This window comes from Microtus oregoni, unplaced genomic scaffold, assembly GCF_018167655.1.
Source record: "Microtus oregoni isolate MIOR12 unplaced genomic scaffold, Mior012 000022F_ref0000154, whole genome shotgun sequence".
Classification (NCBI taxonomy): domain Eukaryota; kingdom Metazoa; phylum Chordata; class Mammalia; order Rodentia; family Cricetidae; genus Microtus; species Microtus oregoni.
In genome coordinates, this window is record NW_024543081.1 from 12,907,633 (window position 1) to 12,935,129 (window position 27,497).

The 27,497-nt window shown below is 54.3% G+C and overlaps 1 protein-coding gene across 4 annotated transcripts; it reads right to left on the reverse strand.

Moving 5' to 3' along the window:
• Positions 1–1,160: 1,160 nt before the first annotated feature.
• Positions 1,161–27,497, reverse strand: Card10 (caspase recruitment domain family member 10). 4 transcript variants are annotated; one of them, XM_041672583.1, is made up of 21 exons: positions 27,329–27,497; positions 26,817–27,068; positions 26,113–26,250; positions 23,851–24,176; positions 20,264–20,455; positions 19,141–19,296; positions 18,195–18,320; positions 16,652–16,936; positions 15,494–15,619; positions 14,307–14,422; positions 13,456–13,484; positions 12,988–13,111; positions 6,733–6,892; positions 6,382–6,493; positions 5,716–5,959; positions 5,486–5,555; positions 4,634–4,727; positions 3,747–3,905; positions 3,533–3,648; positions 3,034–3,146; positions 1,161–2,364 (listed from the first exon to the last, which is right to left on the reverse strand). In XM_041672583.1, the coding sequence occupies exons 1-21, from the start codon at positions 27,456–27,458 to the stop codon at positions 2,127–2,129; spliced, it is 3,306 nt and encodes a 1,101-aa protein (XP_041528517.1). In that variant the 5' UTR covers positions 27,459–27,497; the 3' UTR covers positions 1,161–2,126. The 4 variants fall into 4 exon arrangements, with proteins under 4 accessions (XP_041528517.1, XP_041528516.1, XP_041528518.1 ...); XM_041672582.1 differs by having other exon boundaries at positions 3,533–3,651; XM_041672584.1 differs by having other exon boundaries at positions 3,533–3,651; positions 16,652–16,843; positions 27,329–27,496.

Consider the following 27,497-nt stretch of genomic DNA (forward strand, 5'->3'; position numbering starts at 1 on the left):
CATTTAAACAATCCTCCTTTCTTGGGGAAGCCTAGACCCTTCTCTCCTTTCTCTTTCATCTGCACAGTGTATTTTACATATTTATTGTCTTACTTGTGAGACTGCTGGGTCAGAGGGGTACTTCCCTTTTGTTGACAATCCAGAGCTCAGTACGGTGCCGGGCATGCACTAGGCGCTCAATCAATTCTTGTTAATTAAGCACAGGAAAGTCCTTGGTGGCTGTGACTGGATCTCAGCCTGCACTAGGACAATAAAGGCAAGTCAGCCCCTGCCTATCCCCTTCACAACCCACCTCCTCAAAGTGCCACCAGGGAAAAGCATAGGCTTGGTCCTGGGTTCAGATCCCAGACAGGACCACTCCCTGTCTGGGCGGCATTAGACAAGATACTTCTGCCATTTATAAAATGATGGTGAGGGCTGGCAAGATGGTTCAGCGGGCAAGGGCGCTTGCCACACAAGCTGAAGACCTGAGTTCAATTCCCAGGTACACGCAAATGCCCATTCCTGAAAGTTGCCCTCTGACCTCCGCCCAGGTGTGCGTTACCACAGCAAAGCCCTTGAAGGAATCTCAGGACAGGTGAGAAGGCTCGGCGGGTAGAGGCACACTGACAGGCTGATGGCCCACGTTTGAGCCCCAGGACCCCATGACAAAAGGGGAGAAGTGGCTCCTGCAAGTGACACGCTGCACGCACACTTGCTCCCGGATGCTCACGCAATGAACAGTTTTGTAAGTGAAATCCTAGCCCTCAAAGCCAGACAGTCTGCCAGGACTGCTCCTCCTAGAGGTGACCATCCTCACTCTGCGGGAGCTCTGTCAGGGCCGTCCACACACCCACGATGAGCTCTGGGTCTCCTGGACAGCCTCCTTAAGCCACTCACTCCTGCTGGCTTCAGTGACCTGCACCGGAGGACACTGTGGATGGGGCAGGGCAGGGCTGAGGGCCCCCCACCTGGCACGGTGGCAGGTGGGGTGACTCCTGCACAGATGGCTGCGTTCTCTGGGAGGAGTCAAGGGTAATATGACCCTGCCCACCAACCCAGCAAGCTGGCAGGGACCTGAAAGGTGGAATCTGCCAGCGATGGGGATGGAGAGAAGGGGAGGGGTGGGGCAGGGGCCCCAGGCCAGGGACAGAAGCAAGCAGAAGGCCACCGACTTCTATGACAAACTTTAATGACTCATTATATGCAGCTTGCGTGAACGGGCCTGGGAGTCACCCACAAGCCGACATTCGGGCGGCCGGCCTAGCAGCACCGCCACCCTGGCCTACTAGAGGCAGGTGGGGAACGGGAAGCCGGCCAAGAGAACATATCCTGGTGTGCTGTGCAGAACACACATTTGTTTAGTGCCCTGTGTCACAGGGACGGTGTGACGTTTACACACAAGGAGAGATGACACAGAGACATAAGGGTTCAAGCGGACCAGGGCAGCCATAGTATCTCATGACAGTACACACAAAAACTGATGTGGACTGTGGCGGCCACATGATGGTGGCAGAGCAGGCTGAGGACCCCGGGGGCCTTGGGCACCCAGGTGGAGGGACAGAATCAGAGATCCATGAGGCCATTAGTGTGCAAAGTTGAACCACTGTGTGAGAACTCTATTCCAGGGCGCATGTGTAAGGAGAGGGCCCAGAGAGGCAGGCGGATCTCTGTGAGTTCGAGACCAGCCTGGTCTACAAGAGCTAGTTCCAGGACAGCCTCCAAAACCACAGAGAAACCCTGTCTCGAAAACCCCCCCCCCAAAAAAAAAAAAAAGGAGCGGGCCCAGGCACACACGTAAAGCCCACAAACAGAAACCTTGGGGTAAACACAGGGATACGGGGAGCCAGTGAGGAGACAGAGCAGCAAGTCAGGGGCAGGTGCAAGGTCTGCCCTGTGGACCCCCACAGCCTGTGCAAAACCAGTGGCTGACTCTGGTCAGAGTCTGGGACCAAGGTCCCACGCTGGAGCATCCATGGGACAAGGAAGGCCCCAACTGGGAAGTCTGACTCCACTGCAGACACAGCATCGCATCCACCAGCAGTCTCTCCAGCACAGGTGAAACCAGGCACGAATGGGGAGTGTCCAGGCACTGGGTGGAGGAGGCCCAGGCATCGGATGGAAGAGTCCTGGCCATAGGATGGTCCTCAGGCCTCACTGCTGCTGCCGCTGCCCCCTCGGCTGCTGCCTCGCTCCACCCACACAAGGCGAGCCTGTTCCTGCAAGATGCGGCCACGCACCACCTTGGCCAGCTCTTCTGCATGGCCCCATGCATGAGCAGGCACCTGCACCCAGGAACATGGCAGTCCCCAGAGCCATTGTTCTGAGCCCCGGCACTGACGAAGCAGCTCTGAATCCCGCCAGCCTGGACGGCCCAGCAGGCCCCTGCAGAGGAGGATGGCAGTCAGAGCAGGTTATACATGTGCATGTGCTCACACACACACACACACACACACATGTGCGCATACTATGATACATATATGACATAGACACATAATACATATTATATGCACACATATATAAAAGACAACATATGACACACCAATACATGCTGATACACAATACACACAGCTACAACACAGACAATTCAACAAAAGCACAATATACATATGACACATGATGTGTATATAATACATAATGTATATTATGTGTGGCAAGCCTGCTGTACACTTGGCATGAGGGCATGAGGGTTATACATATGACATATGACCTGCATAATACATAGACAAGATACACTTGAAAGCATGATATAAATATATAATAAATAAATAATACACTGGGATACAATAATCTGGAACGTATACATACATGATACATATGATACACATGCAACGCACATATGATAACTTGCATATCTGAGATACATAGTACATACACCTATGATACATACATGCACATGATACACAAAATACAGACCTACCTGTGTTACAGAGCTAACCCTCTCTAATACACAATACACATACATAACACAAGCATGCACACACAGATGGACAGGCAGGTGACAGAAAGCTGCAGAGGCTTCCACAGGGAGCAACCACTGTGGCCACCACTCACCTGATCTCACGGACATTCTTTTCAGTCACCTCCACATGAATGACGATGGGGTAGACCTCACTCTGCACCAACTCCCGCACGCCCTGTGCACCCAGCTCCAACAGACAGTGCTTCTTCTCAGACAGACAGACAGACAGTTTACTCCTGGGACACCCCCCTCCCCCGCTGACCCACCCTGTCACCACCTCCCAGGAGAAAGTCCTACTTCATCAGCAAAGGACCAAAGCAGACTGGAGACCCAGGGTCATGAGGGACCTGCATCTCAACTGCCACTCCCCCATCAGTGACCTCCCGTAGCCCCAGCCAGCAAGCAGGACAGTGGAAGATCAGAAATAGGGATGTTCAGGGAAGAAATACCAGCCCACACCTCAGAGTGACCACAAGAGTCATGGTCCCAACCCAGCCATGACAGGGAAGACACTGAAGAGCCCGAGAGATGGTGCAGATGCTGGTTCTGGGTCCCAAATGGCATTCTAGCCTAGCACCCTGCAGCACCTACCTTCCCAACAGACTCCTGGATGGCACGGATCCTGCTGCCCAGCCCGGGGGTGGCAGGCCAGGCCTTGGGGGCTCCGGGAGCTGAGGATGCGCACTGTTCCTCTCCAGAGAAACTTTCTGCTGAGAACAAGGACGTGCAGGACGAGGGGCCATAGGCTCGGCCGTCCAGTGCCACCCAGCGCCCCTCCACCCAACCACCCAGGTGGCAGACTCACCTGCAGGACACACTTGGAAATCTAGCCTGGAGCTGGGCAGATCCAGCAGGTTGCGGATGAGCCGGGGTGCCAGGCACTCAGGCAGGAGCACCACAGGCCGCAGGGCAGACACCAATAGTGGCCGCACCAGACTGTAGGGTTTAAGGCTCCTCTCTAGCTCTGCAGAGGAGAGGGGAGTGGAAGAGATGAAGGGCTCCACGGGATACTTAAAACCAACATCATCTTCTGCCACCTAGTTTCCCTTCCAGAGTCCTGCTGTGCTCACACAGACAGACAGACAGACAGACAGACACACACACACACACACACACACACACACAAGCTGGGACTCTTGCAGAAGGCGGCTTTCTGATCCTGTCTCAGATCTGCCCCCTACAGGCCACTCCCCGCTCAGCACTTAGGGAGAGGCTTCCAAAAGCCAACCAGATCACGTGACTCCCTGCTTTCAATGTGCAGCGCCACTGACTTCCCAACACATCCCAGGGCAAAGGCCACATCCTCCCAGTAGTGACATAAGTATTGCCTGAGGGCCTGGGTAGAATCCAGCCTCTGCCTAAGCTGTGCTCTTCTTTCAGCAGTGGGCTCCTGTCAAGCCTTGGAGGCTCTGGTAGGAAGGGCCTCTCTGCCAAAGTGTTCCCTAGCCTCTGCTGCCCCTCAAAAGTGCCTCTTCCTCACCCAGCTCCTCCCCAGCCCCTGTTGTTGTGATAGGTGGTGCAGATATTAACCCTCATCAGATACACATCCCAACACCTGCCAACCAGCTGCCTTCAATCCATTCCATCAGGGGTCTTGTCCCTCAAGACTGTCCCCACCTCTAAACCAGCCTCCGCTCAGAGGCACACCGGACACTTGAGCAGTGGGCTTGTTCCCTGTGCCCTCAGATTCACCTGAGCAGGGTTCTGCTGATAGCTGTTCAGGCGAGTCTCCTGCAGCGCCCCCTGCAGGCTTGGGCCTCACCAGCCCCAGGGCTCGTTTCTTCAGCTAGGAGCACAAGAAGGAAGATAGGCACACAAAGCAGTCCATCCCAAGGAGGGTGCCCATCCCAAGGGGGGTCTTCCTGCCACTTGCTGTCCAGGCTCAATAGGTCCAGCACATAAGTCTCCCCCAAGGCCCAGCCCAGCCCAGCCCCTAGCTAGTTCCTCCAGTGAACAAGCAGCAAGACCTTGGGTAGGAAAATCAATGACACCCACACTATTTAGCTCAAGCTAGACAGCTATGGAGCAAACACAGGGGGTGGGCTCTAGGCCCCAGATATATGAAGACTCCTAGACGCTGCTTGCTATCCAGGAGGCAGGAAGAACAACCTCTGGTAGCAGCAGAGGCAACCCCGTGGCTACAGGCTCTTCAGTCTACCTGCTATACACACTCCCTGTCAACTCTCTGGCAAAGAGGCCTCCTGGGAACCTACTCAGGGAAACTCACTTTGCTATGGGCACAGGGGTGACCCGGCCCAGGGACTGAGCACATGGCTGTTCTCGGGCACACAGTGTACGAGCCACACTCCTGAGCCCAGGGCACATCCCATTACAGTTCATCTCTCCACCGCCCCGCATGAGGAAACCAATGTTGTCTGTTTCCTAGGTGCCTAGTAAGTCAATCAAATCCTGCTGACATTGTAAAGTAGCCCCACCCCTGCTCTTTCCTCAAGAAGGCTAAGAATACTCAGCCTACCCCTCCCTCTGGACACCATCCTATTGGTCGATTGTCAATGCCTCTCTCTGCCCGCCATCCCTGCTTACGTTGCTTCGAGGACTTCGGTGCCTGCTGGAGAGCAGGCATTTTTCCTGGCCTTCTAGAAGCTGCTGCGCCCTGCAGGAGGAAGTTAGGTCACATATTTAAAGAGAAAAACAAGCCCCGACTCCTCCTCCAACTCATCCTGTCCCAGAAGGCAGTGAGGGAGTCCAGGGGAAAGAGGAATACATCCCCGCACCAGATCCCATGGGTCCCCATCCCAGGCCTCTAGTGTCACCTCTGATAATTGGGCACAGTGCCCCGGTCCAGGTCCCGTAAGGTGAGGGGGTCAACCCGAGTGCAGAACCATTCCTGCCTCCGCTTGTATGCGGGGTCCACCAGCCGCAGGATCTCTTGAGCTTTCACACAAAGGGCGTGGGGGTCTGGCCGCTCGGGCAGGGAGAGGTTGGCTCGAATGTAGAAGGGCTCTGTACCCGGTCCCTTTGCCCAGGCATCCAGGGCCTCATGGAAGGACTGACAGGCTGGATTTGGGCAGAACAGGGAGGACATAGGAGGCTAGTGAGCCCAGGGACTGGTTTCAAGGAACCTCGCTGGCCAGTGATATAACCCTCTATAGGGCTGCGAGGACCATTTTCAAGTGGGGAGCTTAGGTGAAGACGAGTAAGGGATTTGCTCAGAGCCCCCCAGTCCCTAACAAACAGTGCCAGACTCAAAGCCAGATCTCTGGACTCTTAATGCGGTGCTGCTTTCATAGTTAGGACCTAGTGAACACAGAGAAAGGACACGGGAACACACAAAAAGGAGGCCACAGCCCTGTGGGACACCAGACATGGACTTCTGCATCCGCTGCTGGGCCCTTCTACTCCTACCCCCATCCTTGACTGAAGGAGCCCCACTGCCTGGGTCCCTGAGTCTAACAGGTCCACCCACAAGCCAGGCTTACCCTTTGAGTCCAGCAGGAAGGGGAGTGTAGAGCCCTGGTTCCAGGGCAAGGTCTTCTGCTGGGCCCCAGCGTCCAGGCCTGCCCCCTCCAGGCCAGTGCCTTCTGCCCTTGGCTGAACAACCCAAGCAAGCAGGGAGTGATTTTTAGGGATGTGGCTCTGTCAAGATGCTGTCTGTCATCCTGCCCCACCTCCCACTCTACCGAAATAGATGCTAGTCACAGCAGGCTGAGGGCAGAGCAGTTCTACTTCCGCCAGTCCCAGGAGCCCCACCTATGGATACTGCTCCACCAACCAACATCTATCCTTTTTAGACAGGATTCTCTTCCCCGACTCAGAGAGAGGGACCTCACCTCTTTCTGTTCTGTCCTGGCCGAACCAGGTCCCGACAGCACCCTTCGCACCACGGCCCCAGACCATCTGTCCCCAAGGACTGGCAGACTATCTGGACTCTTATCCTGGGGCTCCAGGCCCCCAGAAGGACTCCAACCTGAGACTCGGATGGCCAGAGACCTTAGAGAAAGGGGAAGAACATGGGAAGAAGAGTCCAGTCAGGGCTGTAACACTACCTGAAAAGCAGCCAGGATTCTGCTGCCTGAAACAGGCCACGAGTCTCACCCAGGGCCAGTGCCCCTGAAGTGCCCTCACCTTTCCCCCCTCCCCAGCCTGGTTGGTCATACTGCTGCTTCTCCAAAGCTCAAGTCAGACACAGCCTCTCCCTCCCAGACAAACCCACACACCCACCCGGCCCCACCCCTACCCCAGTTTCAAGCCTACTCCAGCAGCACCCCGTCAGGTTTTGCATTTTCTCTTTAGAACCCTTCAGGCCCAGACACCTGTGGAACCCAGCCTGTACCCCTAATTCCCAGACTGATGTCTAACACACCTAGGATGAAGAACCAGAGCCTGTCTTGCTCACAGACCAAGGAGGGTAGCAGATTTGGAATCTAAGCTGAAAGCAGGGGGAGCAGAGGGTAGGAAGAAGTCCCAGGGGAAGATACATCTGGGTCCCCTCTCAGTGAGGAACAGCCGTACAGTGACAAATGAGAAGAGTCGGGGCTCCAGGGTGATGGGAGGCTTGGGCACAGAACACAGGATCTATAGGCGGTTCAATACCAACAGCAGCAGCAGAGGCAGCAAGATAGTCCAGGTGCCCCACGTGCTCCCCACCAGCACCCCAGCTTTGTACTTTGATTACCAACTTAGAATCCCGAGCAATGCCAGGCGGTGGTGGCACCCGCCTTTAATCCCAGCACTTGGGAGGAAGAGGCAGGCAGATCTCTGTGTGTTTGAGGCCAGCTTGGTCTACAAGGATAGGCACCAAAAACTACAGAGAAACCCTGTCTCAAAAATCAAAAAAAAAAAAAGAAGGAGGAGGAGGAGAAGGAGGAGAAGGAGGAAGAGGAGAAGGAGGAGAAGGAGGAGGAGAAACCCTGTCTCAAAAATCAAAAAAAAAAAAGAAGGAGGAGGAGAAGGAGGAGGAGAAGGAGGAAGAGGAGAAGGAGGAGGAGAAGGAGGAGGAGAAGAAGGAGGAGGAGGAGAAGAAGGAGGAGGAGGAGGAGAAGAAGGAGGAGAAGGAGGAGGAGAAGAAGGAGGAGGAGGAGGAGGAGGAGAAGAAGGAGGAGGAGGAGGAGGAGAAGAAGGAGGAGGAGGAGAAGAAGGAGGAGAAGGAGGAGGAGGAGAAGAAGAAGGAGGAGGAGAAGAAGAAGAATCCAAGCAATGGTTCCCAGGAAAATCAGCTGGAACCAGCCAACTGTCTGAGCCACAGGAAGGCATCTGTCCACCCGATACCCTGACACAATCGGGGCTACTATGAAGCCAAAGAAATGCTGGGATCCCCAAGAGGCAGAGTCCTGCCATCCCTGGATGAGAACCAGTAGGGCTCAGACAAACTGGCCCCAGGTCTCTTCCATGAGGCTAAGGCTAGGCCAGTTGCAGAGGAGCAGCTTCTCCTCCAGCAGAGCCTACTTTACTTAACAGCACTGACACTGCCCCCTGCAGCTGTCCCCTCAGTCAAATGAGAAAGCCAGGCCCATGGGGCCTGTCCTGCCTCGTGGAGGCCTAGAATGGGGAACTCTGACACTTGTCCAACCAGCAGTCAGAGCAAAATATTCTGGAAGACTCTACTAAGCCTGTCCAACTCATAGCACACAGGCCACCCAGGACAGCAATCAGTACATCCCAATACAACATCATAAATTACTTAAAACATTATGGGATTTTTTTTCTGGCATTTTTTTGTAACCCAGTTGCACAGAGTGTAAACTATGTAGGTGACAAGCTCATCCTGGACTCACAAGAATGAACCGGCTGCTCGTCCATGAAATGAGGATGCCAATGGTGTCCCTCTGCCCCGTGGGCGTGAGATGAAGGACAGACAAGGCAAGCAGCTGTGAAGCCACAGTAGGCTGAGGAATTCTCCAGCCCAACCAATTCTGGTCTTAGCAGAACTGAATACAAAATGCAAGCCTGCCTCCTCTCAAGCAAATAGGACATACTCCATCTCTCTTAGACAGGGTCTCAGGTATCCCAGGCTGGCTCTCTATGTAGCTGAGGATGACTCTGAACTTCTGATCCTCCTGCCTCCACCTCCCAAGTGCTGGGATTACAGGTGTGCATCACCATATCTGGTTCATACAGCGCTGGGCTCTGTGCATGCTAGGCAAGTCCTCTGTCAGCGGAGCCACAGCCCCAAGCCGGGACCACTGTCTCATGAGCTGTTGATTTCAGGTTCTTCCCAGGCTTTTCTTACCAAGGTGTGAGGTCAGAAAAGCCAAGAGCGGAGAGCGCCATAGAGGGAAACAGTACGGCCTGACGCCACCGATGCTTGTGTCCCAGCCCTCAACGCCAGCTCATCTGACATGTCCAGCCACAAGTGGAAATTCAGCGTGCCCTCAGCACAGTGTCAGCATCTATATCCTTAAGACTGCAAGCGCTCAAGAAACTCTGGCCAGGCTGATGAAATGGCTCCGCAGGCAAAGGTGCCTGCTGTCAAGTCTGGTGGCCTCAGTTCCATTTCTAGAACCCACAAGATAAAAAAAAAAAAAAAAGAAGAACAAATCCCACAACCTCCTCTAACCTCCACGAATGCTCTATCGCACACACAACACACACACCTACACACATACAACACACACGCGCGCATATCTACATACATACAACACATGCACATGCACGAGCACATGAATGCATGCACACACACGTGCATACATACACACATGGGCACACACACATAAACACACATAATAAATAAGCAAAATATAATAACAAAAAATACCTTGGCAACTTCCTGTCGTCAGACGGGACTGAGGACAACCCCAGTGGCCCAATTTCCCCAACTGTTGCAAATCCAGACTACAGTTATCATTCATAACTGCACCAGAACAGCTGCTCTCAGATTCCTCTCGTGTCCCTGTGCTCCCCACGACCTAAAGACTCAGGAACACTGTGGACAACCACCCCTCCCAGCATCCCCAAAGGACCGTGCAACTTCTCTGAACTCCAGGAGCAAGCAGCCTGCACTGAGCACTTGGAGTTCTGGGAACGCCCTAGGGCTGGGTGGGAACAGTGCAGAGATCCTCTTGTTTGGGACCTTGGCAGATTCAGAGGAGGGGGAGAGAGCTGGAGAGACCAGTTGACCCTGACCCTGGCTGAGACTAAGGCACTGGGGCCTGGGAAGGACAGGGGCTCTCCAACTCCGAGAAGGGCTCCCAGCCCCACCCTATGATGTCAGAGAACCTGCCATTTCTGCCAGCCATGAGTGATAACCGCCTGTGAGTGTCCCTGTCTCAAGCACTGTGGGACGATCTCCAGGCTGTGTATGCAACTGATTTCCATCAGTCAGGAATCTGGGATGCTGGGGCTGAGGGCTCCTGATAACCCTCTGGGAGGTAGCAACACCACAACCATGTTAGAGATGTGGGAAATATCGGGTACAAAGCAGTTACCACTTACCAACGGTGGCCCAAGCCGTGGGTAGTGGACGTGGACAAAGACTGTTAGAACTTTCTCTATGTGTGGCCAGAAGGTTCTAGAGGTCTCTAAGACCACATGAGTGAGTATAGACAGTTGCAGGGTTCTGCTGAAAGACAGCAGACCAACTTTCTCTAACGCTCTCCCACCATTCTTGGACTCCTCCCTGCCACCTCCCCCCACACTGCCATCTATTGTCATCTTCTAGCTCTGCTCCACCCACCCCAGTGCCTGACTGCCTGCTGTCCCTGCCCTGCCCTGTCCTGTGCCCTAACAGAGGAGCGGAGAGGCTGCAGGGGTGGCAGAACTAGGTGTATGATGCCCAACACGAGCATCACAGACAGAAGGCAGGTGTGCCCAAACTATACCAGCCTCCGGTGGCTTTGGACTTAGAACAGATCCTGAGCGGGTTCTGGCCTTGGGAGACATCTCAGTAAATAAAGTGCTTGCTGCATAAGCAGCAGGACCTGAGTTGGGATGCCTAGTACCCACATGAAAGCCCGGCACAGCACTGGGGAAGCAGAGGCAGAAGGATCCCGAGAGCTTACTGGGTAGCAGCTGGTCTAGACGAAACAGTGAGCCCCAAGGGCAGGGAATTAAGGTAGACAGCCATGCAGAAAGTCACTAATGTCAACTCTGGTCACCACACCTGCACACCCATGACAGCACACCCGTGCATGCATACACTCCCACAGACCAGGTTTGCTTGTGTGCACGCGTACGCGTTCACACTCGTACATACACGTGTACACACACACACACACACGGGCTCTCCAAAGCCATAGCAGTAGCTAGAATATCCAAGAGTAAGCCAGGAACCGTGAAAACAACAACATTTTTGTTGTTGAGAGAGAGAGGCCCTGTCGTGAATCCACACCACACAGGAGACTGAGGCGCTCAGAAATTAAGCGGCCTGCCCAAGCTCCCAGGGTAGCATTAAACAGCAAGATCTGAACTCAAGTCTCGAGTGCAAAACCTGCTCTCCCCCACCTTAGTCCCATCCTGGGACCCAAGTGGTGACCCTGGCCTAGAGTTAGGGAAGGGCCTGTCCCCCTTCTTCTTTCAGCCACTCCTGAGTCCAGCTCAGTCTGTGTTCTTCCTTCAACTCCTGCCTTCCCAGAACAGCAGGGGCAGCAGGGGTGACCCTGGTGATTACAGACAGCCCAAGCCCAGGAGGGGTGAACCAGAGCCTTGCTCCCGGTCCTGCATCCTGGCGCCCCCTGGACGACAGCCAGAAGCCGCTGCAAGCCAGGCTGGAGGAAGGGCTACAGCAGGCAGGAAGGGAGGGACCTCCGCCCCTTCCCCCATAAGCACATCCTGCACAGGCTGAGACAATGTCACACTGGGCCCACTGCCGGGATTGGGACTGCAAGAGGAGCAGGGGGTGGCAGTAGGTGGGTGGGGTGCTGGAGGCTTGGCCAAGCTGCCTCTAGGAGGCAGAAGGCCTCTGGTCCAGCTCTGTCTTGATCTGTCTGACTTGAGATTCATTTCCCTGCCCCGAACCCCATCTCACACTGACTGGCATTCAGTGTTTCCTAAGGCTGTCCCAGAACCCGAGTGTGATGGGGTCCCTGAAGATGGCCCTTGTACTTTTCTGCTCTATGATCCTGGACAAATTCATTAATGCCTCAGAGTTTTATATTTTATGAAACAGGGACACAGTACCTAAACCAGACAGTGATAATGCACGCCTTTAATTCCAGCACTCGGGAGGCAGAGGCAGGTGAAATCTCTGTGAGTTCAAGGCCAGCCAGGTCTACACAGCAAGTTCCAGAACAGTCCAGGCTATACAGAGAAACTCTGTCTTGAAAAACAAAAACAAAACAAAACAAAGCAAACAACAAAAAACACCTAGTCCCAGGAGTGCAGCAGCTAGCAGCTGCCCTGGCACTCACCAGCAGCCAAACCCTCCCAGGCATCTAATTCACACAAGCCAAAATCCACATGTCCTCAGCCTGAGTCATGGAGCCCGTTGGGACTCATCTGGCCTGACCTTTCACCTTCCATCTCCCCTTCTTCCCTCCAGTTCACTGACTCCAGGCCCTTCCCTGGCCAACCTTTCCTTACTTTCCCCAGCAGCTCTGAGTTCAAAGGTCATGTGGCCCTGGGGAGGTAGAGGAGGGGCTCCTTCCCCCATGGACAGAGTGGGTCATTGTCAGGGCATCCTGCCCTAATGTTTTGTAACTTCTGTTTTGGGTTTGTGGCCACAACAGCTACGGGGGCTCTCGTGGTGGCCCCAGCCCTGGCCATCCTAAGTGGCCCGGTGGCTCAGCTGGGTACTGCCCACAGAGTTCAGGGCGGGGATGACTAGCAAGGAGGAAGCTGGAGTGAGGGTGGCATGAGCAGCAGATACTGGGCCCGGCAGAGCTCTCACATGAGCCAGAAGTTTCCAGACGCCCACATGCAGAAGAGATCATTGTTGCCTTTAGCCGTGTAAGGAAACTGAGGCCCAGGGAGATTCGAGCAGCTGGGGCTCACAGAGCACAGAATCCCAGAGTTGCCATGTTTGAAGACCTCACTGTTGAAACATGCCTGAAGTAGAGGTGTGGCCGGCTGTCTCCCTGCTAAGCCTGGGACCCTCTGCAGCCATGTGTTGACATGCAAACCCTACTCCACCATCCTGGAGAACTGCCTACCTATTGAGGAGGTCCAGGCCACAGCCCCGGGCCAGGAGGCCTTCCGGCTTTCCCAAAGGCCACACACTGTCGGAGGAGGAGGATGAAGAGAGGCCGGGGGACCAGGGCTTAAGGGTCACACTCCCTAGGAAGGAAGAGGAAGGTCAGGAGTTTGGAAAACAGAGACAGTCAAAGGCAATGAAAGGGGTCTTGGCAGGCTAGTGGCCCCAGGAGCATAGAGCTGGGTCAGGGCCACAGGGGGAGGCTCCAGTTTCCTAGAGGAGGAAGAAGTGGGAAGGAAATGAGGGGCCCCACATGGCACACCCAGGAGCAGGTGTGCAAGCCAGACCCTAATCATCAGGAGCCTCCCACACAGCCTCTCGGCCTGGACAGGGGCACAGACAGTCCAGGGGGAAGGGAACACGCAGGTTCAGGCCAGTGGCAAGAAACTCCCCGAAAGTAAGCCTCCCCCAGGGCCCTGGGAGTTACCTGTGATATCCGACATGCTGCTAAAAGACCTGAATGAAGAGAAGATGGGGTGGCAGGTGAGGCCTGCACCACCCTGCCCTATGTCCTAACTTAGCCCCCCAGCAAACACTGGTCAGGCCCTAGGCCCAGGGCACCCAGCTACCCAGTCCCCTAAAGTCACAAGGCAAGGAGTTAACTATTTGATCCGCACCTGGCTTGTCCTTCGATGCCACCTCCCCTGACCTCTGACCCTGCCATCACCTTCCCCTGCTACCTTTGACCCTTGACTCCTACTTGTACTTCCTGGGTTAGAGCACCTTCCTCACACCCACCCCTTATGAGAGCAGGGTCACTTCACAGCAAGCCTGTGGGCACCACAGCCTCCCCCCTCCCCAGCCTCCCATCAGGAGGCCACTTAGAGGGGGAAGGTTGTAATGGGAAGAAGCAGGAGACAGGAAATCCCACATCCTGCTCTGGCTATTACGGATGTGGCCTGGGCTTTCTGACCTGCCTGCTGCTGAAGCTGAGGCCTGGTTTTCTTGCTTTGAGTGCCCCGCCCCTGGAAACCTCTCCATCCCCAACCTAAGCCAAGCGGTTTCTAAGATTGAGAATCTGAGCTCCCAGGCTGCCTGTGGTGACTTCCCCAGCCGAGTGCTGGGTTGCAGCTGAGCCCACTCTGCCCTTTGACCTTACCCTGACCTGACTTGGTTCCTCTTTGGACCTCATTGCTTCTAGAGCTCTGATGGCCACAGGGCAGCTAAGCAAGGGGACTGTTGGTCCTGCCTGACTCACAGTTGAACTCAAAGATTGTAGCTGTTCAGGACCCAGCAACCCTTCCTCAGGAGGGAGCTCCCGCTGCTGGCTTCAGTTACCTCTTAGGGGGCTCTGGGTCCTCTTCCCGCTGCCTGCGGAGAATGGAGCCGGCACTGGGTGGAAAGGGCAGGATGGAGAGTCGGTTGATCTCCTTCTCGCTGTCTGTGGCTTCCTCCTGCAACTCCAGAATAAGGCCTGTCACCTCCAGCTCACCTATTCCAGCCTTCAGCTCAATGGTAAGACCTGGGGCCCACACATACAAGACAGCAGTGTACGAGGGCCCCCCACACCTGTGGGCTCTGGGAGAAGCTTAGGCAGCAAAGTGCCTGTAGAGCAAGCCGGGAACTTGATTGGATCCTCAGCTCCCGCACAAAAGAAAAAAAAAAAAAAAGCCAGGCATAATGGCACATGCACTTGTAACTCCAAGGGTGGGGAGGCAAAGATAGGAGGATCTCTGTGGATTGCTAGTAGCCTAACTAATCAGAGAGCTTCAGGTCCCAGTGAGAGTCTGTCTCAAAAACAAACAATTAAATAAATAAATAGATAAATAAATAAAGTTTTTTTTAAAAAAAGGGGAGAGGTGTGGAGAGGTGGCTCAGTGGTTAAGAGCACTGATTGCTCTTCCAGAGGACCCAGGTTCAACTCCCAGCACCCACATGGCAGCTCACATCTGTCTGTAACTCCAGTTCCAAGGGACCCAACACCAATACACAGAAAAATAAAAATAAATAAATTTTAAAAAGAGAGAGAGTAAGGGCCAACGAGATTGCTCGATGGTTAAGAGATTCTATTACTCTCAGAGGACCTAAGTTCCAATCCCAGCACCCACATGGGACATCCACAACTGCCTATAATTGGACCTTGAAAGGGACCAGACATTTCTGGCATCTGAGGGCACCCGTACTCACACGTACACACCCACACATAGATATGCACACATACATATAAATATAAAATAATAAAATAATTTAAAAAAACAATAGGGCAGATGGCTCTTGAAGATTGACACCAGAGGTTGACCTCCAATCTTCATATCCATGCACACACATGTACCTGTGCACACACAAACATGCAGAAATATCTGCACATAGAAACACACATAGGGAGGGGGAAAAGGTTCTTAGCCTCCCTGGGCCTTAATGTGCTTGACCACGACATGCGACAGTTGGCAAACTGGAGACAATGTGCATGTTGGCAATATAGAAAAGGCCCAGGCTTCCCTTGTTTGGGGCAGGTGACAGCTTACCGAGGTATGGGCCTCAGATCCCCCGGCTTCTCCTGCAGCTTCGGGGCCTCCCAGAGGGGATGGGAACTCACTGAGGCTCCAGGTACTGCTGAGGTTGGAGCACAGGGAATGGGAAGAGGCACAGGCCTGCCAGAGGAGGAGGGAGGATGTGAGCAGAGCTGAGCCCAGGCTGGCCACGGTCAGGACACCTACCACATGCCAGGCAGAGGGAAGATCTGGGCACAGGGTGTCAGATCTGGGCCTTCATGGAGTCCATGCCTCAAAGTGGGAGAGACCGAAAGCCAGCAGAGGAACAAAATCAACCCCAAAGGTGAGCGCAAGAGAAGGAATGTGCCCTGGGCACAGAGCACAACAGGGCCCCACCCTGCCTGGCATTCAATACTTTCCAGGTGAAGTGGGACCTGAGCTGGACTCAGGTCACGGGAGTTACGGCAGGTGCAGTTGAGAAGGAAGATGGGGCAGAAGCATGAGCAAGGTTCCTGAGGACCATGACAGATTCTAGGATTTGCAATACTGAGACCCATGGGCCTGGCTAAGGGGGTGGAGAGGCCCAACCTACTGGGCCTGGGAAGCAGAACTGGTGGTCTGTTTTTACTTCAGCGTAAAAGCCACCGAGGTTCTGACACAGAGAGATCACACACTCATGCGTCTTACTTCTACTCCTCCAGGCCATGAGCTCACCACAAGTGACCAAAAACAGGAAACAGCAGAGCTCCTGGCAGAGCCCAAAAGCCACTCTCTGATTCTCCAAGGGTCCAAGCCCCTGACTGTGTGATGTCCAGCAGACCCCTGACCCGCTCCAGGCCCCACACTATGAAAGGCTTGAGACAGCTGGTCTCTCGTGGAACTTCAAGGTCTAGGCGAGACTAGCCTCGCTGCCTCTGAGGGTCCTGCTCACAGGTCCTCCGGCAACCAGGCTCACAGCGCAGTAGCAGAAACCCAGGGGCCAGCCCACCTCTCAGCTGCCAGCTACTGTTAATCTCAACCACATTCCCACCCAGCTGAGGTCCCCCCCTCAGACCTCACAGGTTCCCAGCCCTGGCCCAGAGCTTGCCGCAGAAGCCCAGCCTTAAGCCAGCACATTTTTCCCCATGAAGCAAGGTTCCCCAAGTCCACGGCACCCCAGCCCCAGAACACTATGCTGCTGCTCACACTCACCTTAAGAGAGGAGCCCCCCTGCGTCCGCTGCAGCTGCGCCTCCAGCATTGCCTTGGCCCCCTCCAGGCTGGTGACCGTGGTGAGCAGCTCATCCCGCTCTGCCTCCAGTCCCCGCACTTGTTTGCGGTACTGATCCTTCTCAATTAGGCTCTGGGAATACTGCAGCTGGATCCGGTCTCGGCTCTGGATTGCCTGGAGAGAGCAGGACAGCCAGCCTCTGAGGGAGGCACGCTGGCTCAGTGGGCTGGATGGAAGGAGAATGGTGCTGTCGCCTGTGGGCACTTCCTGTATGGGGGGCCTGGGCTTAGCATCAGTTCATTCATCTATACGGAGACTGACTAATAGGACTGATCGCTGGCCTCACTTACAGGTGGAAAAATAACACCATCAGGGCTATGGGTGGCTCTAGCTGGAAAGGCCAGAGTCCTTAAAAGGCTTCCAAGCCAGGCGGTGGCACATGCCTTTAATCCCAGCACTCAGGAGGCAGGGGCAAGCAGATCTCTGAGTTTGAGGTCAGCATAGTCAGTCTACTCTGTAGCCAGGGCTACAAAGAGAAACTCTGTCTCAGAAAAAAAAAAAAAGGATTCCAAGAAACCCACTGTGCACCTAACTTTAACCACAGCACTTGGGTCCCTACAGGAGCCAGTAATCCATCCCAGCCTGGTGCAGCCAATGCTCTGTCCTCCCAAGAAGATAAGTCCTCAAGAGCTAGGTCCAGGCTCAGACTTGCCCACAGTGCTTCTGGAGAAACTAGAACCAAAGGCTTGGGGGCTGGGTAGCATAGTGGCCCCAAAAGCATCAGAATCACAATGGCAGGAATGACATCCCAAACCTACATTCTAAAGACTCCCAAGGGATTTAGAGAGCCATTCTAACACAAGTGGTGGGACAAAAACCTCCCACCCCACCCACAAAGGGGGGGGCTCCCACACAGTGGACAGGAGCATAAAGGAACTGGTTTGAAGCCGCCCTGCAGCCCTCACAGGAGATAGGCCGCCTGTGATGCCAGGAACACAAAGCCAAAACCTTGGGGAATTTCTCCATCAGCAAATATTTGCAGGTCCCTCCTCCAGGCTGAGAACTGAGATTCAGGAGGATCCTGGAGGGCAGGGGAGCTCAGGGTCTAAGGCGGATCTCTAAGTGCTCCTAGGAAAAGGCAGAACTCCCGGCTGCAACGCAAGGACCCCTGGGTGATTGACCAAGGGTCTGAGCCCAGCTCCAGTGCCGCTTGCCCAAGTGATTATCAGCAAGGCCGACCCTCTCTGGGTCCTGGGCCATGAGAGGATCAGAGCAGAGTCTCTGGGGGACTGTGAGGCCCATACTGGACCAGTGGCCATCAGAGGCGCATGTTTCATAATCCAGCACACTTGCCTGGGTATATGTGAGGATGCTTACCTGTCTCCCTGGCCTGCCAACCTCATCTCAATTCACCAGTGCACTTTTAATGTCTCTTCCTGCAATGCCGGTCCTGCCTCTGTCTCCTCCTCCCTAAATCAGAACCAGCGGTAGAAGGAGGGATGCCACCCAGCGAGCCGCTGCTCACCTGGTCCCGCTCCTTCTCAATCTCCTCCAGTTGGGCCAGCACAGTGGCCATGCGGTGCTTATAGAGATCACAGTCCTTCAGCAGTGTTCTGTGTTTGAGCCGCAGATCCTCCATCTCTTGCAGGTACTACAAGCAAGGCAAGTGGGGCTGGCTCAGAACCCCAGAAACCCAGGAACAATTGCCCACCTCTGTGGGGGGATAGCCTCGGACATTGTCTTTGTCTTGCTGGGCCTCAACTGCCTAGCTCATAAAGTGGGCTTGATAATTAATTGCAACAGCATCCTCCATGCCGTGGTCTCCCCGGGAAACTTCAGCCCACACCCCCTTACTCTTCTCAGCTTCTTTCCCAGCATTGCCTTGGGCTCTCAGGTGTGCACTCTGTATACCTACCTGTCTGCTAGAAACACCCTCTACAGGAGTGGGAGCCTTGGAGCTGAAGGTTTATCTTTTATCTTATTTTTAAGTATGTGTATATGTGGGCGTGGGAGGTTATGTGCACATGAGTATAGACAGCGACAGAGGACAGACCAAGGCAACCGACAGAAGATACCTTGGAGCCCTCGGGAGCAACTTGACATAGGCACTCAGAACTGAACTTCAGTCTGAAGCCAGGTTCCTTTGTTTGCGAGGCAAGGACTGAGCTCAATCCCCAAACCTTGTGGGCTTTCTTTTTTATTTAAGATTTATTTCCTTTATTTAAGATTTATTTCTTCATTCTAGGGAGTCTTAGATGTGTTTTCTAATGACCCTGCAAAGCCTAAAACGGCCCTACTGACACACAAGGATGAATGCGTGTGGATTAATGAGCCCAGTGCCTGCTGAAGACACCAATGCAAGGCAACCAGGGTACATGAGCAATGCCTGGCAGTATCCTCCTCCTAGACCAGGGCATTAGCAGAAGGTGGTGGAGCAGGGTGAGAGTGGGGAGGTGGGCAGTAGTACCTACCTTGTCCCGCAGTTCCTCCGCCCACTGTAGCTCGCCTTGCACCGCATGCAGCTTCTGACACAGCTCCTGCCTGCTGTCCTGCGCCTCCCTCCAGTCATGCTCCAGGATGTCCAGCAGGATGCGCTCAGAGCCTGCAGGCCCTTGCCGGCACACCTCCTGCCAGGTGAAGAGGGCACCTCAACCCTAAGCCCTCTGACCCCACCCTTGGGCATACAGGGAGACACACAACCCTCAATGCTCCGAATCAGACTTGGCACCTAGACCTCAGGTTCTGTATGTGGAGAGTGGGTGGCTCCTCCGGCCCCATTGGCCTCCAGGAGACATGTGTAGGGAGGAGAGTGGATGAGGGTGTGTTCCGAGCTGAGTCAGGGCCATGGCTGCTAACACGACCCTAGCCTGCTCCCACTTGCTCTAGTCCCATACCTAGACCTATCCCCAGCCCTCTGACTACAGGCTTTCACGGGGCTGGCTGGCCCCGAATCCAAGATCCAGACCCTAGGCCCACATCTGGTCAAGCGCCCCCAAACCCACAAAATAAACAATGTTCTTTCCTCTTTCGGTGTAGAACAATAGCCAGTCCACACTGTCACTGCCACCACGGACACTGAGCAAGTCCTGGGGTCACCCAAACCTGGGGACTGTCTCAGCCACTTCAGGGTCCGAGACTCCATCACAAATTCCTGAAGAGCCAGGAGTGGTGGCCCAGGTCTATAATCCCAGCACTCAGGAGGCACAGGCTGGAAGATCACCGCTAATCTCAGGCCAGCCTGGGCTACAGAACCAGTTCTAGAGCAGCCAGGACTAGAGTGAGCCCAGGTCAAAACAGCTGGAGAAACTGGGTCAGGTTCTGGATTTGATCTCTAATACCACATTTTAAAAGAGAAATTGGGACCCCTCTCTCTAGGAAAATGCTCACATATACCCAAGGGTACAATTTTATGGGGTTCAGATACCTCTGGGGATTGGCTACAGAACCCAGATTGAACCCCCAGGGAGTGCAGTATGCTAAGGCCTAGAGCTTCAGGTGAGAAGTGAGCCCTCTCTCAGCCTCTGGTTCCAGAAGGACAGTGGGCAGCAGAGGCTGGCTGCTGGCTGACCCACATCCCCAGCACCAGGGTCCTACCTGCTGAAGGCCTTCCTGAAGCTCCTGTAGTGACGCCGTCAGCCGCTGGTTCTCTGCACGGAGCTCGGAGAGCAGCTCGGCACCATCTGGCTCCCTCTCCTTGTCTTCAGCCCCAGGCAGTGGCCCCCGGGCCCTCCGCAGCAGCGTACACTCTTCCTCCAGCCGGCTGACTTTGAGCTTGAGTTGATCCACCTGAGGTCCGAGACATGAATCAGCCTGGATGGGACCCATTGGAAACCACCCCCAAAGTGTCCCCAGGTCCCTGAGAAGCCTAGGCAGGGGTTCTGCCTGAGATTCAGTTCTGAAGAGGAGCCAGGGTGGCAAACATGGCAGCCAACAGGGAAGAGGGAAGGGGAAAAGCCAAGACATCCTCCCAGGGACAGTCGTGAAAAGATGTCCTGCATATAACACACAATTTGACCAATGACAGTGTGGCAGAAGGGGATGGAAGGAAGACAGGGTCTGGTCCCAGCTCTGCCTGAACTGAGAGTGGCCCTGAGCAAGTCAAGGCCTCTAGCTGTGCCTCCCTGAATGTCCTTATCTAGACCAGAAGGAGAAGAAAGAAGTGATGGGCCTGAGGGCCTCATCCAGCCCAGATCCCACCCACACAGCCCCCCATACACACAGGGGAGTTGGGGGGGGGGAGGCTCAGAAAATTCTTCACAAAGGAACTGTGTGCGGTGGCACATGCCCATAATCTCAGCACTCAGGAGGCTGAAGCAGGAGGATTGCCAAAAGTTTAAGGCCAGCCTGGGCTATTATTAAATTCTTAATCAGTCTGGGCTACATAGGGAGACCGTGTCTTCAAACAAAGAAAAAGAGGAAAGAAATTCCTTACAGAGAAGTTTTCTCCAAGAGATGAGCTTGCTGGTTCATGCCCAACTCCCCCACATCCAGACGTAGGCTTCAGTGTTGACCGCCTGTGCAGTGCCAATCCAAGCAAGTCCCTCATCCCCCTCCCAGCCTCAGCTTTATCATCAGCACGGTGGGCCCCTCCCCTCCCCCTGCCTTCCAGAGCTGTTGAGAACTGAGGAAGACAATGACGGGGCAAAGCAGGCTATGAGGCAACCACCAGTGAGGCACAGCCATTGTGGGGCTGTTAGAAAGAAAGCCAAGAGGCCTGGCCTGTCACCAGCTCAGTGTGGGAAGCCAGAGCCTTTGGCCTGGGAGCTGGGTGGGGGTGGTCAGCTGGGGATGCCTGGCCTGAGGTTCACCACGCATGGTCAGTTTGCTGGAGTATAGTGTTCTTGTTCCAGGGGATGTTTGCCAAATGCGTGTGGGTTCTGGGGTGGCCAAGCTGAGGGAAGAGGAGCAACAGGTGCAGACCATCAGTGAGGTCGCTGGGGTGAGAGGGGGGAAGAAGACAAAGACCTCTGGTGAAGTTCTCAAGAGAACTAATGCCTGGTGTCCTGGGAGTGTCCTGGTTAAAAATGACTGCTGGTCCACCAGGCCTCGGAGCCCAGAACAGCACATACATACACACCCCAGGCTGGAGCTGGGTGGGCGGCTCCTCAAATGAACAGTGCTCTCCTCCTCCACAGACTCAGAAAGTCTTGACCCCCGCATTCCTTTCCACTCACAAAACATGCTTTGTGACCCAGAGGAGAAAGACAGCGGGTTTCAAGGGCTGGCCTGGCCACACCCTTCACAGCAAACCGCAAATGCACATCCAGGTTGCTGCCTGACCCTCGGGCCAGCCGGCTTCCCCAGTGAGCTCAGAACACAGGTCAGCCAACCAAGCCCTGGGAAACCCGGATGCCTTTAATCCCAGTGTACAAACTCCTGAGCACGAAATTACAGCCTTCACTCCTTAAATTTATGTTGCTTAGAAATAACAGCTCATTAACTTTGCACCCTATAAAACACGGTATTAAATCAGCCACCGCAGACACCTGTCCGCAGTGGGAGGAGGCCAAGATGGGGGAGCCAGGCCCATTGGCAGCGCTGAGAACTTCCACCTGCGAGGCCTCTTGAAATTCTAAGACAGGAAAAGCTCCCAGATGTGCAGGTGGATGAGGGGTGGGTTCCTCTGTTCATCTCCTCCTCACCCTCTACCCATATCTGCAAGCGCAGCCGCTGAAGCACATGGTCCCATTTGTGAGCAAAGGACCCTTCCTCTGCATCTTTTCCAGCCACTGGCACAGCCCAGCAGTGCCCCTCCCCATGACACACGCAGGACATCCCCCAGTCACCCAGGTACAATTGGCTCCCGACTGCAAACACACCACCTGCACCTCAAGTGGGGACGCGGCCTCAGGAATCTCATCTGGGCTCCCTTCCCCAAAACACTGAGCAGGCCAGTAAGTACACACCCAGACAATGGTGCCTCAGAGTCCCACGTGCTGTTCCCAACCCCCAGTCCTGATGTCATCACCACCAACACTGAAGCCAGGCTTGTGAGAGAGGGACTCCAAATACCAAGATCAGAAGCCACTGTAAACTAATTCCTGGAGGAGGCCTGCTGTGTGCCCCTGGCACAGGAAGCCTCTGAGCCATATAATTCCTCAGTGCTTGGACAACACATGGCGCTCATCAAACATGGCAGAAACTCCATTTGGAGTCTCAAGCAGAATGGAGGCGAATGAGAAAGGCACTCCATCCCTCGGCCTTTGACAGACCCTCAGTCCATGAGAGGCGACCTGGGGCACCACTGGAGAGGACCCAATGGGAGTTCACTGGCCACAGACAGGCAACATGGCATCCCCAGGAGGAGGCCTGCTGAGGTACCAGGCAAGTGCAGTTCATGTCTAGACTCTGAGTCCTTGGACACACCCTCTACCAGTGTGAGCCCCTGTGTCTGTACCGGAGACAGGAACTTGAGCATCGTGTGTTGTGAGGACAAGCCAGGCACAGAACCTGTGTTGGATGACTGCGATGATTGCCAGGGCACAGGCTCAACACTGCCCTTGGCAAGCATTCTCTGCACTTGACATTCCGAGCCTGTACCTCACTGAATCCTCACAGCCCAAAGTTTCATCACCTTGGCACTACTGACATTCTGAGCTGCATAAATCTGTTGCGGGGGTTATCCTGGGCATGGTACCCATGTGGCAGCGTCCTTGGCCTAAATGCTAATGGCATCGCTGTCCTACTTGTGACAACCAAAACTCTTCCCGGAATGTAGGGGTACACTTCAGCACAGCTCTTCCCAGACTGTAGGGGTACACTCAGCACAGCGCTTGCCTAGCATGCACCAAGTTCCCAGCACTACACACCAGGTAAGCGAGACGCCTGTGTCCTAGTATTTGGGAAGTGGAGGCAGGAGGATCAGAAGTTTAAGGCTCTCATTTGCTACATATCAAGCTTGAGACCAACTCAGGATACTTCAGACCCTGTCTCAAAATAATAACAATAATAATAATAACCTTAGTCCCAGAATGGCCACATGCTTTGTGGGGGCGTCTCCCTGAGTACCAAACCAGTCATAATATAACGAGACACGAACACAGAGCAGTTAAAGAACTAACTCTCAGTCAAAACTGGGTGGATGACGGCTCTGAAGCATATACTGATGACCATGTTACCACCTTTTTGTTGTTCAAACGTCTCCCTTTTCTACCCAACCCCACCGCCTCCCCAGGGCCTACCACGAGCTGCAGGTCCCGGCTGCGCAGCACAGCTGAGTTCTTCTCCTCGCTGAGTTGAGCCAGGCGCATGGCAATCATGTAGTTCTCGTCCTTGAGCCGCAGCAGCTCCAGGCTGCCGGCCTCCCAGTCCTCACGCAGCCGCTGGCAGCGTTCCTGCGCCTGTTGCTGCTCCCGCAGCCTCTGCTCCAGCCCTGCCCGCTCTTCTTCCAGTGCCCGGCCCCGGGCCTGGAGCTGCTGCTCTCGCTGTAGCTGGCTCTTTCGGGCTTCCCGAAGCCTCCGAACCTCAGTCATCAAGAACTGGGTCAGGCCCTCAGGCCCCTCCTCATCTGCCAGGACAGGAAAAAGAATATTCAGGAGGGTTGAATAAAACCAAGGGAGATGCTGGACTGCACAGAAAAACTCAAACCATAAAATCACTTCAGGGAAGATATTCTTGCTATTGTTAGACAAGGAAGTTCTTCCCAAATGAGGCACAAAATCCAGGAGTTAGGGAAAAATCTATATTAAAATAAAGTTTGTTTATTTGCTTGTTTATTTATTTTAAATCTCTGGCCAGGTGCACTGGTACATGCCTTTAAACCCAGCACTAGCAAGGCAGAAGCAGGTGGATCTCTAAGATCGAGGCCAGCCTGGTTTATAGAGTTCCAGGACAGCCAGGGCTACACAAAGAAACTCTGTCTCAAAAAACAAAACAAAACAAAACAAAAGTCTGAAGAGTGAAAGAAGTAACCAGGTTAAAGGGCAGTCAAAACTAAAGGAGGAAAAAGGTATCCTGGGACTCAGAGTCTTAATATACAGACAAGAAGAAAAGCAAACAACTAAATAAAACCAGGAGGAAAAAAAAAACCTAAACACGTTCCAGTCCACTGGCCAGGCACTAGTGTTTGTTGGTGTCATTCTTTTCTTCATACCAGACACTGTATCAACTTATTTAAACCTAATAAGCACTACAAAATAATCACCGCCGGACCCATCTTGTTTACTCGCTGATCACTACATAGTAAGCTATGAACTACAAACCTTGCTGGGGAGGTGGTGGTGCCTGCCTTTAATCCTAGCACTTGGTGGGCAGAGGCAGGTGAGTCTCTGAGTTCGAGGTCAGCCTGTTCTACCGGGCATTATGCAGAGAAACCCTGTCTCAAAGGGAAAAACAAAAATAAAAACAAAAACCAGAAGATACAACCTCGAAACATGATTTTTACATATCTGCCAGACAAAAATGTTTCAAGACCATGCTCGAGAGCGGTAAAGGTATAGCAAAGGGGACCCTACACTCTGCTGGGGGTGGGATAGGAAAGGGGACCCTACACTCTGCTGGGAGGTGGGGAGGCGTGGTCATAAAACACTTAAAATGTACGCATTCTTTGAGAAACTCCACTTCAAAAACTCCCCCCAGCCCAGAACTGCCCACGGGAGGATAAAATGTTACAAAACCAGAAACAACCTGGTTGTCCACCAGCAAAGGATCCCACAAATGAGTTTAAGCTACAGCTTCACCAATACACATTGATTATGCTGTCACTTCAAACAAATGAGACCAACAATTCTGAAAAAAAAAAAAAAACTACTACAACAACAACAAAAACCAAGATCCTGAACAAGACAGGCAGGCCACACCTGAGTGTGGCGTCTAACTGCTCATGAAAAAAGCCTCACCAACTGTCCCCAAAAAAACAAAAAACAAAAAAGGCATGAGGTGTGGGTATGTAGTCAAAGCTGGCTTGCAGCTATGTAGCCTAGGCTGGCCTTGAACTTGGCCTCTGCCTCCTGAGAGTTATTACAGACCAACACACCGCACTGGAATTGAATTTCTTATTATTATGATATTTATTTATTTATTGGGAGACAGGAGAGAGCATGTATGTGGAGGTCAAAGACAACTTTCAGAAGGTGGTTCTCTCCTTCCGCCATGTGGGTCCTGGTGATTGAACTCAGGTGGCCAGGCTTACTGGCTTGCGTCCTTGCCCACTGAGCCATCTCACTGACTCGTGAATGTTTATACGAAAAACTTTAAGCTGTGTGTGCAAGTCATACCATTCGGGAAGATGCTTAGAGAGAAAGAGTCTTGCTAAGCACATGGACTCTGAACTCTGGATCCAGCCTACCCTCCACCTACAGTGGGAGCCCTGAGTAAACTTCTGCAGTCTCTGCCTCAGTTTCTCTATCTGTCCAACAGGTATAGTGGGAGTAGGTCCTGATATGGCTAGGGTAAAGAAACCTCTGGCTGGCAGTGAGGCTGGGGCACCCACTGAGATTGCTCACCAAGGATCATAGAGCAGCGTTGGGCAGGTTCCTGGCCAGTGAGCAGCGTGAAGTGTTCTGGGTAATAGAATTCCAGGGCTTCCAGGAAGGCTTCGAAGCCCCTCTTGCCACGGCAGCGCAAGATGTCTATGAGGCGCCCTGAGGGCAAAGGTTGAAGCAGCGGGGTCAGGATGAAGGCTTCCCCAGTGCCCCTGCTCTCCAACACCACAATGCTCCAGGGCCCACGTTCCCCAGATTTTTGGACTGTGACACACACAGGGGCCTGTCCCAACACATCAGGGAGCCAAACTCAGTCTTCTCTGGCTGGCAAAAAAGACGTTCCCCACAGCACCTGCACTGCAGCAGATCCCAGCACCCTCTACACACACAAACACAAGCTCAGGGGCATCGATGCCTGTTTTCCCAGGCATTATTAAAATACCCTCAGTGGCTTAAGTTCCCTGAGACTCCTGGCTCCCTTGCCAGCTCTGGCCCAAGGACACCCAATGAGAGAGAAGTCTCAGAAAATTGAGGCCAAACTTCAGCACTTGAGGAAAACTGATTCTCTTGTGGTGCGTTGCCACACAAATGGGACAGACAGGGAGAACCAGAGAGGTCAAAGAGCACAGTTAAGATTCCCACGAGGATCGCCATCCGCACCCGCAACCACATCCAGCCGTCTACCTGGAGTGAGCCCAGGAAACCCCTGGCGGCGGCGGGCTCACCGGTGCGGTTGGCACGGCACGGGAAACGGTATGTGCTGAGCACCTCCTCCTCGTCCTGCTCGTCCAGGACGCGGCACTGGCGCAGATACGGCGTGAGCTTGGCCGGGTTCAGGGCGCGCGTCAGCCGGTGGCGGACGCCCTCGATCCGCTCCCACAGCGCGTCCTCCTCGGCCTCCGACCCCGAGCCGGCCCCCGCCTCTTCATCGGCCTCGCCCGCGTCCGCCCGGCCCTGCATTGTCGCGTCCTCGGAGTCTGCGAGCAACAGGCACGGTGGGCACGGAGCCGCGGCCATCGCACCTGGGCGTCGCCCGCGGGTCCCCGCGCCGTCCCGCTCCGTCCTCCCGGTTCCCCATGCTGCTCTGCCTGTACCCTCCCGGGTCCATGAGCTGTCCTGCCCGCGTTTTCCCGTGTTCCCCAGCTATCCCGTCAACGTCCTTTCGGATCCTCACGCCTTCCCGCCCGCGTCCCTCCCTATCCACGCTCCGTCCCGCCCTGGTCCTCTCCGCACTCACCGCGGGTGCCGCAACTTCCCTGGACTCCGGGCTCGGTGCTCAGCCGACTGCACCGGCGGCGCGACGGGGCGGTGCCCTCGGGGTCATTGGCTCCGCCCCCGACCCCGCAGCCGCCCGGGCCTCCCCACATCGCCCGCGCCCCGCCGCGATCCGGCCGTGCTCCCGGCCG